This window comes from Leptodactylus fuscus, chromosome 3 (assembly GCF_031893055.1).
Source record: "Leptodactylus fuscus isolate aLepFus1 chromosome 3, aLepFus1.hap2, whole genome shotgun sequence".
Classification (NCBI taxonomy): Eukaryota; Metazoa; Chordata; class Amphibia; order Anura; family Leptodactylidae; genus Leptodactylus; species Leptodactylus fuscus.
The window spans coordinates 223,534,072-223,546,704 of record NC_134267.1 but is presented as its reverse complement, the minus strand read 5'-3'; the positions used below and the strand labels follow the sequence as shown (position 1 = coordinate 223,546,704).

The window sequence follows — 12,633 nt, the reverse complement described above, 5'->3', positions numbered from 1 at the left end:
GCTGTTATCTCAGATTACTTATCCAACAAAATAGGTGATCGCTGGGGGTCCTGCTGCTGGCACCACCACTAGTGCTGATAAGAGGGGTCCTATGCTCCCATTTTATTAGGCACAAAGTCTCACTTCTAATATTATCTACTAAACATTCCTAAAGCTCTGATGGAAAACAATGCAAGGACATCCTATAGTTGGCCGACGTCTAAAAGCAACAACATCAATATAGGCGTAAACATCTGCTACAGATATTCCACATTCTGCAACATATTATGACAATTGGATATAGTATGAAATACTCTCGCACTACACAGACTCGTGGTAGAGACCAAGCATCGTACGCTATCCATTGGAATCTCTTGGATGTGGAGCCAACACTTCCTAAGGCAAGATACGTAGGGAGAGAGTATGACGACACGTTTCTCCTTTGCTTGTTCAGAGGATTCTTTGTGAAACTGCTCCATCTCCCAGGTAGATAAGAACGTCACATTATTGGGATATTACTAGAAATCGTCTTCTCAAATTGCTTTGCGTATCTTTTGGTCATTGGCCTACCTTTAATAATAATAATAATAATAATAATAATAATAAATTTTGTTTATATAGCGCCAACATATTCCGCAGCGCTGTACAATTTGTAGGGCTCAAATACAGACAGAAAGATACATTACAAAGAAAGTCATTTCACACAATGGGACTGAGGGCCCTGCTCGCAAGAGCTTACAATCTATGAGGTAGAGGGGGTGACACAAGAGGTAGCAGGGGCGGCATTGCTTATACAGAGGTAGACATTTTTGTAATAGAGGTGACTGTCATTACACAAACATAAAACTGTAGGAGCCGTCACTAGTGGTGTCCTTTAATATGTGGAAGGAGCTTGGACCTATAAAGTTAGCCTGAGATGGCCTCATATCATGTGGGGTAATGTGGGAGCGGGGACAGAGGAGGGTTAGATTTATGGGATTCTAATTATAGTACGGAAGGGTTTATGTTAGACATTGTGATAGGCTTGTCTGATAAGTTGTGTCTTTAGTTTGCACTTAAAACTGTAGAAATTGGGAGTTAATCTGATTGTTCGGGGTAGAGCATTCCAGAGAAGTGGTGCAGCTCAGGAGAAGTCTTGTATACGAGCGTGGGAGGTTCTGATAATAGAGGATGTAAGTGTTAGGTCATTGAGTGAGCGGGGAGCACGGGTTGGGCGGTAGACAGAGATGAGGGAGGAAATGTATGGAGGTGCGGCATTATGGAGAGCCTTGTGGATGAGAGTGATAACTTTATATTTTATTCTATAATGAATAGGCAGCCAATGTAGTGACTGGCACAGACCAGAGGCATCGCTGTAGCGTCTAGCCTGATAGATGAGCCTGGCCACTGCATTCAGAATAGATTGTAGGGGGGGAGAGTTTAGTGAGGGGAAGACCGATTAGTAAGGAGTTACAGTAGTCAAGGCGAGAATGAATCAGAGAGACAATAAGTGTCTTTAGTGTATCTCTGGTAAGGAAAGGGCGTATTCTGGAGATGTGTTTGAGGTGGAGGTGACATGAACGTGCGAGTGATTCAATATGAGGGGTGAAGGAAAGGTCTGCATCAAACATGACCCCGAGGCAGCGGGCATGCTGCCTAGGAGTTATAGTAAGGCCTGAGACTGCAATGGATATATCTGGGACAGATCTATTAGATGGTGGAAACAGTAGTAGTTCAGTCTTGGCTAGAAGTAATCTAAACCATATGGTCTAAACCAGCCAATGACAATTGTGAGCTGGGAGTTTCTTACAACTGTCTTGGCTGGTTTAGGTCATGGGGTTTGAGTTATAATTGGTCAAGTCAACTACTAGTTGGATTTTTTTGGAAACACAGTAGAATACCATATGGACAATTGAGGTTCTTATTATTCCGTTCAAATCTGATGGCCAATTTGAGTATATAAGATACATAAGGAATTTTGGGAAGTTCTCCCATTACTACCTATCTAATCACTTCTAGATTAGGTGTCAGTTTATCATTATCCTGTTAGTAGAACCCCCAAGTGAGATTATCTTCCTTGGTTCTGGACCCTCAGGTATCATTGTGATTGTTTGGTGGCCTCTACATGTCATGGTTCGTTGATCCTATCCATTTTTTTGTTTCTGCATTTATTTTGCAGAGGCTAAACCCCCCAACTCGACTTTCCTTCCTAATCCACAATATTTTAGGATAAATGTAATGTAATATAATAAGCTCAGCCATCTGCTCCTTCCCTGTACAATCCATAAGAACTAGAAAGAAGTACGAGCTACTCAACACCGCAGACTTGTAGAAATTCTTGAGTCCCGGTTGGCCGGCTTCTGCCTCCTCACAATGACACTGTAACATTACTATGGATGAAATAATAGCTGTGTGCACTTTTGGCTCGGCTAATCGTAGTGTTTGCACCTGCTAAACTATTGGCCAGAACACGTCCAGCACAGCTGTCCTGCTCCTATAAATACTGGGACATTCCTTCACAAGCTACAAACCTGTATTTACTGGCCGGGGTTGTCGAATGACTTTATTTATACGTTGCAATGTTACAAGTGGAGTCTTAAACGGTCCAAGAGCAGCAGCTGTAGCGTAGAGGTCCGAACATGAAAGGATAATGTCAGACCCGTGCTGTAAACAGCAGCCCCATATGCCCTGGAATCTGTCTGAAGTGCCCCGGTGTAACCATATAGATGATCTATTAGGCACATTTCAAGAATAGAAATCCTGGGATAGTCCTACAAGACGTTGTCCTTTCTCATTGACCCTTTACTTTAGGACACTGCACCAAGATTAGTAACAAACTATCGCTATAGGCCTTGTGATGGGGGGTCCGATGCTGATACCTCTCCATTTAATTGTTTAGTTCTAGAATGCATGACAATGGAACAAGGTTGGGATAGTTCTTAATCAAAAAATTCCTATTCGTTTGGTTCTACAGCTCTCATGCCGTTCTATATGTTTCCAGACAACAAACTCTCATACTGCTGTCCAGCTGTCCCCTCTTGTCCCCCGATTATATTTGGTACATCAGTTAGTAGATTAGTTTGGTAGATTAGGGACGGGGACAGATAACAGAGAGTATGGTTGGGCAATTCATCGAGAAATAACAGAGATTGAAAGTTAGCTCAATTTAATCAACGTGTCCTTGCTCACATGGATTATTTCAATCATTTTACATCCATGCCATCTTGTCTGACACTACCATTGGCTAATGGATATGTTAACCCCTTCTTGACATCTGCCATACTAGTACGGCGGATGCTGGGTGTTTAAACCTGTTGGCCGCTCGGGAGCCGGGTGGCCACCATAGCCACCGGGTGTCTGCTGTTTTATACAGCACACATATCTTATACAGCATGGACGTCCATACTGTTTTATGAAGCAGACACCCGGCGCTAATGCCCACGATTGGTACCCGCATCGATCGCAGGCATTGACTCCTCTGGCGCCTTGGTCAAAGCTGACCGAGGTGCCGTTTTTTCATTTAGTGCCTTCTATTGCAGGCCAGTCTATGAAAAATGCCTGTGGCGGGAAGGGGTTAATAATTATAAACTAGGGATGGATGAACCTCCCAAAATTTGTTTCTGGTTCTGGTAGCTCGGGTCCCTAATTCGTTTTGGGTCAAACAAGTTCACATAGAAACCCCGGAGTACGATATTGGAGGCCCAAAGGAGGTGTAAATAATAAAAAAAAAACATTTATGCTCACCTGTTTTGGACCTCCTTGAGGTCTGGAGCTTTCTCTCTCGTGATCGACTCAAAGCGAGATAGAATTGTTCTCCAGATGAAGTTATCCTTCAAAATTTCCTTTATTATTACACGAAGTGCAACGTTTCGGGTATATAACCCTTCATCAGGCAATTATAGATATATAGTTTGGAGGAGATTGTCCATGGATGTTGACATGATGCAGTGGAGTCCAGATATTGCAGATTCCCAGGCGATAGGGTTGGTGAGCCTAAAGTGACTAATACCTCCGGGTCAGCTAGGACGCTGTTGTGAACCTTCCATGGAATGAATTGCAGTCCTGTGATCTTCTTGGTGATGTCAAAAGCCTGGGATCACTGCTAAGTCCCAATCACAGGCCACATTGGCATGCCAAGAATAATAGCATCATGTCGTTTGGTGTGCCCATGTGACCGTTGTGGCCAAATCACAGGCCTCAGTGTTGTCGCTGTTGTAATCGAGGTAAAATGTTTAATTAATCATTATTTAGGCCATAATCGCTCAGCCCTAAAAGAGAGTGTGATGATGGATCAGACTACACAGGGTATGTAGTCTGTTAACATGGAGACACATAATTTTACAAGGGACTGGAATATTTTCAATCAAGACCACTTTTACACCAGGTTTACTTTTTGGGGGATTTGGAATAGGGTCACTTTACCTCAAAATTGAAGGTGCTATGCCGTCCCGGTTAGGCGGCTTTGAGAAGGAGTGAAATACTGTGATGGATTATTTCCGAGTAACTTATTTGTGCACTGTGTAAAAAATAACCTTAGTCGACTCTTAAAGACTGCAGAGAAATCACTGACACAAGAGTCTTGGTTCCCCAGGGTATGCTTACCTTAAAGATAAGGATAATGAATTAGTCACAGTCTATATTTTCTTCCACTTAACTCTTTAAAGTGTTCCTTTTAACCGCAGACTTACAAAGTATATTATACACCTCAGTTAAGTAAAGCAATAGGTTGTCCACTTTGGATAATCTCTTTTTTGATGGAAGTTTCTCCAAAAATAAGCTGGTCACTGGGTATCTAATTGCTCGAAGCTCCAGATACTCTGGGTGAAAACGTATCATCAATTGTCTAATTTCCCTGCAGCACCCCCACAGGAGATATGAAGCATTACACAATACGTATAGAACTCAATGAACAATGTACAAACATATGGGGTCTTCCAAAGCGAGAGATGGACCGGGGAACCCTTTGCTATCAAATCAGATTTTTTTTTTCATGGGATTTCTAAACCAGACATCTTCCCTAAGCATTTGGGGACTTTGAGTGGGCGTCCATCTTAAATTAGATGGAGGATCCTTGTGTTCTTCAAATTGGAGGTCATCGCACATTCATCTTACAAGGTGCTGGTTTTATTTTGGACATCAATAACAGAAATGTATTAATAAAAGGTGAAGCGCGGAGATCATTCTCCTCTGGTCCTACTGGCACGTTCATCTTACGACTGGTCAATCGATGAACCTTGTAGAGTTCATGGACTCACGGTAGTGCAGTAGTTTTGGAGAACCTTTTTCAGGTCCAAATTCACAAACTTCACCCATTGTCAACTTCTAATATAGCAGCCAGGACTGAATATGATGATCTTTAGCCAACCAGTGTAGATGAGGCTACCCATGATGGTATTAGCCCACCAGAGGTTGCCTCCGTCCACTGGTGGGTCAGTCCTACCATACATATTTCTGGTATGGTTTTCAGATTTCAAGTTTCATAGGTTGGACCAAATAAGATTCTGGAACTACTCAATAATGCAAAGTATTGCGACACTATATTCAACTGCAGATATCCTCCGATAGGTCTATGGGGTTTTTCCGTGATTTAGCAGATGTTCTGAAAATGTCTACGTCTCCTATTTAAAAAGTAGATAAAGAAAGATTTAGAATCACAAAAATCCCTCTTTGTTATTCTTAAAAGTCCTCTTATGAGTCCGGGCAGCATTTCTTCTTTTTAATATTGCACAATGGGCCAATGTTCTGGGCTGAAGTTCACTTTATTAAGTTCCCAAATGCGCGATTTGTCTTACAATCTAGTTTTCCGGCTATTTGCCAGGCTGCCGCAGTACAGGAAGGGCAGATATAATTGAGAGAGTGTAGAGGAGGCTAGGAACAGAAGGAAATGTAAATGATAAGTCAAACCTCGGTCATGTAGGAATTTCATTTTTCGGTGGTCTGGGCACGGGGCCAGAGTGGGTCCTCTAAATGAATGTAAGTTGTTAAGGGATTAACTTTCATTATTTGGGATGGATAGAATGCAGATGACACAACCAGATATGTCACACAAGTCCATAGGCATTGTGGGGTTATAGAGTATAAACATTGTGGATGGAATGTATTTAGGATCATGTATTTTCAAGGTATACATCCCATTAGATATTAAAGTGGTTATCTAATATAGAAAATCCATTTTATTATTCGAGACTAGAGAGAGATTCGAGACCGGATTCAATCTGAATTTTCTAAAAATTTCAGGTTTCAACCTAAACCAAAAGCTTTTGGGGTTCTTTGCTCATAAATCACTATTAGACTCTAGTCTAGGGTCTGAAGAGTATAGTAAGTAGAGGCCCGGGGTGGGGAGGGTGCAGAAACATAATGACAGCTTATTCTCACCTTCCCTCACCTCTCTTAGGCTCTCTCACAGCATCTAGTGCTTCCTCTGGATCCTCTTTACTTCTCTTCCGGCCTCCCGCATGACATCATGTGTCTGGGGGATGTTGTGCGGGACATCCCAATATCATGATACTTGCATTAAAGCTCCAAGACATTGGTTCACCCCACGTGACCACTGAGACCCAAGTATAAGTGTTTATTATGTTTAGACACTTCCCCTGGACCTCCACTTATTATACTGAAGAGACCCCAGAGTATAACAATAGCATTCCTGGTTCAGAACCTAACAAATATTTGCAAAATGAATCTCGCAAGATTCGCCCATCTCTGTTTAGGATCTCCATCCATAAACCAGAGCAGAGAGCGGCTATAAAAAGTACCTTGTTTACTGGAGGACCTGGTACGCCCATGTAATACAAAAGCAGGCCAGTGATACAGATGAGAACTATGTAATACTTAATGTTACCTGTGGTGGTGCTGTAGAGAATTTGAACACTTACACTCATGCTTTCACCCAGTATACAGTTGATTGATGGGTACCCTAGTAGTAAAGCACTCTATGATCCGCCTATTATTGGCGTACTAATCTATCAGAAAAGGACTATATATCATTTTGCTATTGGTGGAAATTCATCTTTTGAGACTCCCACTGTTTTTGTTTGCATAGCGATACCCTTGGCACTTGCTGTGCAGGGAATACGCAAGTGAGCTTATTTATGGTCAGCCATATTACTGGCACACCACTGGACAATGATGTATCAGCACTATGGGTCCTTCATAGTAAGGATCGTTGGGGATCCCAGTAGTTGGACACCCACCATTACTTTATATAATCAGAAAACCCCTTTAAATTGTACCTTTCAGCAGCATATGGGACACTATGCCTCCAGCAGGTCCTTATGGACCGGTGGTATGTCTGTCCATACTAGGAATGCTGAAAAAAACCTTGTACATACTGAGAGATGAGTTCTCCTAGCACATGGAGACTTGATCATTCTTAAAAGTCCCATAGAAGTCCCTGGGGTGAGCCATAGGGACCCCTGTTTTCAAGATAGATGGAGGTCCCACAAGTGGAACCTACATCTACCATACATTTATTCATAAATGTCCCTGATAAAAATAATCTAATACCTACTATCTGGTGTTGGCTGTAGGGTTGTGTGGGCATATGGGCATGTCACCACTGACCAAGGGCTTTTTTTTGGAGCAGCGGTTGTTTCACGGATGAGCATTGTTTTTTGTGTTACTTTGTTAAAAAATGCTACAGGTTCTTACCATGACTTGTTACTGAGCCCTGGGACAAGTAAAGGCTCATCACAATGGACAATGGTGGAAGAAGAAAAGCCATTAATTCTAAATCAGTTTGATAAACTCCATTGTTTCTTGTTTTACTTCCCTAGCCCTGACATGTCTTTCTGATTTATTTCTAGAAAATCCGGAGAGAGCCGCTTTGTATTTCGTATCTGGAGTGTGCATTGGCCTAATTCTGACACTAGTGGCTTTAGTAATGAGGATATCCTGTCAGACAGACTGTAAAAGGTCCACGGTGAAGAAGAACCCCAGGAAACAGGATAGTGATAGCGATACCAGCGACAGCGACGATGACTCGGACACCACCTCCGACCTCTCGGCCAGGAGGCACAGGCGCTTTGAGAGGACTTTAAATATGAACGTTTTCACTTCTGCAGAAGAACTTGAGAGAGCGCAAAGGCTTGAAGAAAGGGAACGCATCATCCGAGAGATTTGGATGAACGGACAACCGGACATCCCAGGAACAAGGAGTCTTAACCGTTATTATTAGGAACAAACTGCGGTGAACAATGGGAAACTTGTATTTTCTGAGCGACAGGGACAGGATAGGCAGAGGAAGCAATTATTTATGAGTGCAAGCTGAGCAATTCCTCAATGTTCAGGCCGTTGGAACAACAAAAACATGACACTTATTCCTGTTGTCCGAGAGGACAATTGACAGAAGACCACTACCGGTGTTCCTGTTGCTCGAGAGGACAATTGACAGGAGGCCACTGGTTATGAGCTAGTCTTTACTGAGACACTAGTGATGTTGTCTGAGGCTGGTCCTTGATGACTCTCCATGTTCTCCATTTGGGGTGATGTTACCAGCATGGACAATGGAACGATACAATGCAAGACTTTATTACAACTATTTTGGGCATTTTCCTTTTTGACAGAGAACAACCTGAAAGACAATATATGTTCCTTGCAGACGTGAAATCCTCTTGGTGATTGTACAGTCTGTGATATTTAATAGGTGTTTTGAAATTTTCCCCGTTTTTTGGCAGCATTTAGAACTGACACCTCAGGGATGAAGTACTGTTGTATTTTCATAAGCTTTCAGGGTCGATGTACGGTAGCAGAGCTGGATTTACAATTGGGGAGTTTCAGGGAACTTTCGGCATGGTTAGAGTTGATTTAGATGAAGATAGTTTGAACCTGCCGAATTTTGATGGAATCATTCGATGGTCTCATATGGGGACCTTCTAATTGGAGATGTGGGAGGAAAAGAAAGACTGGGCACGTTGGTTTTTAACATATCCAGTCCTTTGTTTCCTCTGCCTGAAGAGTCACTGCCAGAAGTGTCTTGTAGAAGCTTATTCTCATCTGCCAACTGAAATATTTCTATGTCAAAGTTGGAGGAGTTGACCATTGGCTGAAGGAACATGTGGCCAATGGTTACCATTTTGTGATCGGTGGGAATCCGACCTTTGAAACACGCATTAACTCTGAAAATGAAGGCCATTCCATATCTCTGGTCCTGACTACCTTTTGAGCAGGGAACTTCAGCACAGCCCTGTTCAAGTGATGTTAATACTACAATACTCAAAGCCAGCTCCAACTGGATGTGGGTCTTAGGTGATAGAGTCCTAGTCTGTCTAACGTACCCTCATCTTGATATGGTAAATTTAAAAGAACAAATCTTATACATAGGGCTGAACAAGACATTGGGAATCTCTGATGCTGAATTCCTGTGTCATGCTCCAATCTATCAAGCCCTGCATCAATCATAACACAGTATATACATTTTACATGAAGTGTCCGGTTAATGTACAGGGTTATTTATTACAATAATCGCCCATATATATTAAAGATTCTTAAAGCATATGTCCATATTTGAACACCATTTTAGTTTGTATATGTAGATATAGAGTACCTAAAATAATAAGTAACATTGCAGTACTTATCTTCTACTGAGTTATATCCTGTATTATACTCCAGAGCTGCGCTCACTATTCTGCTGGTGCAGTCACTGTGTACATACATTACATTACTTATCCTGTAATGATCCTCAGTTACATCCTGTATTATACTCTAGAGCTGCACTCACTATTCTGCTGGTACAGTCACTGTGTACATACATTACATTACTTATCCTGTACTGATCCTGAGTTACATCCTGTATTATACTCCAGAGCTGCACTCACTATTCTGCTGGTACAGTCACTGTGTACATACATTACATTACTTATCCTGTACTGATCCTGAGTTACATACTGTATTATACACCAGAGCTGCGCTCACTATTCTGCTGGTGCAGTCACTGTGTACATACATTACATTACTTATCCTGTACTGATCCTGAGTTACATCCTGTATTATACTCCAGAGCTGCACTCACTATTCTGCTGGTACAGTCACTGTGTACATACATTACATTACTTATCCTGTACTCATCCTGAGTTACATCCTGTATTATACTCCAGAGCTGCACTCACTATTCTGCTGGTACAGTCACTGTGTACATACATTACATTACTTATCCTATTGCTGATCCTGAGTTACATCCTGTATTATACTCCAGAGCTGCCCTCACTATTCTGCTGGTACAGTCACTGTGTACATACATTACATTACTTATCCTGTACTGATCCTCAGTTACATCCTGTAGTATACTCCAGAGCTGCACTCACTATTCTGCTAGTACAGTCACTGTGTACATACATTACATTACTTATCCTGTACTGATCCTGAGTTACATCCTGTATTATACTCCAGAGCTGCGCTCACTATTCTGCTGGTACAGCCACTGTGTACATACATTACATTACTTATCCTGTACTGATCCTCAGTTACATCCTGTAGTATACTCCAGAGCTGCACTCACTATTCTGCTAGTACAGTCACTGTGTACATACATTACATTACTTATCCTGTACTGATCCTGAGTTACATACTGTATTATACTCCAGAGCTGCACTCACTATTCTGCTAGTACAGTCACTGTGTACATACATTACATTACTTATCCTGTACTGATCCTGAGTTACATACTGTATTATACACCAGAGCTGCGCTCACTATTCTGCTGGTGCAGTCACTGTGTACATACATTACATTACTTATCCTGTACTGATCCTGAGTTACATCCTGTATTATACTCCAGAGCTGCACTCACTATTCTGCTGGTACAGTCACTGTGTACATACATTACATTACTTATCCTGTACTCATCCTGAGTTACATCCTGTATTATACTCCAGAGCTGCACTCACTATTCTGCTGGTACAGTCACTGTGTACATACATTACATTACTTATCCTGTACTGCTCCTGAGTTACATCCTGTATTATACTCCAGAGCTGCGCTCACTATTCTGCTGGTGCAGTCATTGTGTACATACATTACATTACATATCCTGTACTGATCCTGAGTTATATCCTGTATTATACTCCAGAGCTGCGCTCACTATTCTGCTGGTACAGTCACTGTGTACATACATTACATTACTTATCCTGTACTATATATATATATATATATATATATATATATATATATATATATGTCCAAATAATCTATCTATAACAATGTAAAATGGTGTTTAAAGCTGGATAGACCATTACAAGCACTGATGACAGATGCTACCTTACCCCACTGCCAGCCACAACTGTTGAAATGCCAGAACATTTATAGTAGGTGAAGGAAAAAGAAAAATAGCAAAAGCTGGTGGCATTTAGGTAAATTTTGCCCATTTTTTGCCCAAAGTTACCCTTTAAGTTCCAAATTGTAAATCCAGCTCTGTGTATATAATGACTATATGAAATGAAGACCTTCTTGTGACTTGTACAAAGTGATGACCCTGACCTATGAGTGACGTGTCAGATAATAACAGCCTCAGAGAGGTTGGACTTTTTTAATATATATATAAATATATATATATAAGTATTTTTGGAAATGCTGCACAATGATGTGCCTTATTGAGTACCTGTTTGTCAAGCTATGTTTCCTTTACGAATGGCAATGCACAATATTTTTATATATTTTATCAAAGGAACAAAAAACGTATTTGTATGTATGACCAAATGTGATGGAAAAAGGAAGCGAATAAAACAACTTTTTGAAATGACTAAGTTATACAATGCAAAACATATAGAAATCATGAAAAAAGTTCTCTTAAAGGGACTGACTGCTTAGGGATTAGTGTGACTATTACGAATACGCTTGTCCCCTTGTCTAATATCAGGGTTAGTTCACACGGGTCAGATTTCTATGCATCTGAAGCATGTAGATAAAACTGAAAAACTTCATTCACTAGCCTGGTACTATAATCCACCTTATAGAGATGTAAGGAGGTGTGGAGACGCACCTTGAATGGGTGGTGTTGCACAGGGTGGGGTTAAACCCCTGCCCAAAGTGTGCTCGTAAGTAGAGTAAGAACATAGTACTAACAAGCTGTTTATGGGTTATCGCAGTGGCGTAACTACCGGGTTAGTCATGGTAGCGTCTGCTACATGGCCCGGGACATTAGGGGACCTGGCTGGCCCTTGATGGTTTTTTTTTAATAGGCCATTACCTGTTGGAGTAACCCCATCAGGTAATGGGCCCTATTTACTTGCCAGTTCTCTCTCCGGCTCACGGCCACCTGTGCTTCCCCATCTGTGGATGTGGCTGTGAGCTGGAGCGTGGGTCAGTAAGTGAGGCTCCAGAGTATAATGATCGGAGGCCTAGGGGAGGTGAGGAACATAAACACACTATTACTTACCTCTCCTGTGATCCGACAGGCTTTGGGTCTAATTGGTGACGTCACAGACATCACGTGGGACGAGCCTGCGCTCACGTGACACCTGTACCTGTGAGGATGGCTGAAATCAGCGGGGAGTGCGCTGGAGCCCAGGATAGGTAAGTAACAGTGTTTTTTATGTTTGTATCCTCCCCTGGGTCTTTGATCATTATACTCTAAGGTCTGAATAGACTCCAGAGTATAAAAATTGTAACAGGGTAGTCAGGGTGTGCAGGGGCCACTATGGGGCATAATACTGTGTGCAGGGGCCACTATGGGGCATAATA

The 12,633-nt window shown here is 41.8% G+C and overlaps 1 protein-coding gene across 1 annotated transcript in view; it reads left to right on the top strand.

The window, feature by feature from the left end:
- The window catches only part of LOC142198576 (protein eva-1 homolog C-like), a 212,046-nt gene extending 202,655 nt beyond the window's left edge, over positions 1 to 9,391 (top strand). Inside the window, exons 8-9 of the mRNA XM_075269606.1 lie at positions 7,764 to 9,155; positions 9,262 to 9,391. Coding sequence (XP_075125707.1) covers positions 7,764 to 8,134 — 371 coding nt within the window. The 3' untranslated portion in view covers positions 8,135 to 9,155; positions 9,262 to 9,391. The remainder of the gene's footprint in view (positions 1 to 7,763; positions 9,156 to 9,261) is intronic.
- The last annotated feature ends 3,242 nt before the right edge of the window (positions 9,392 to 12,633 follow it).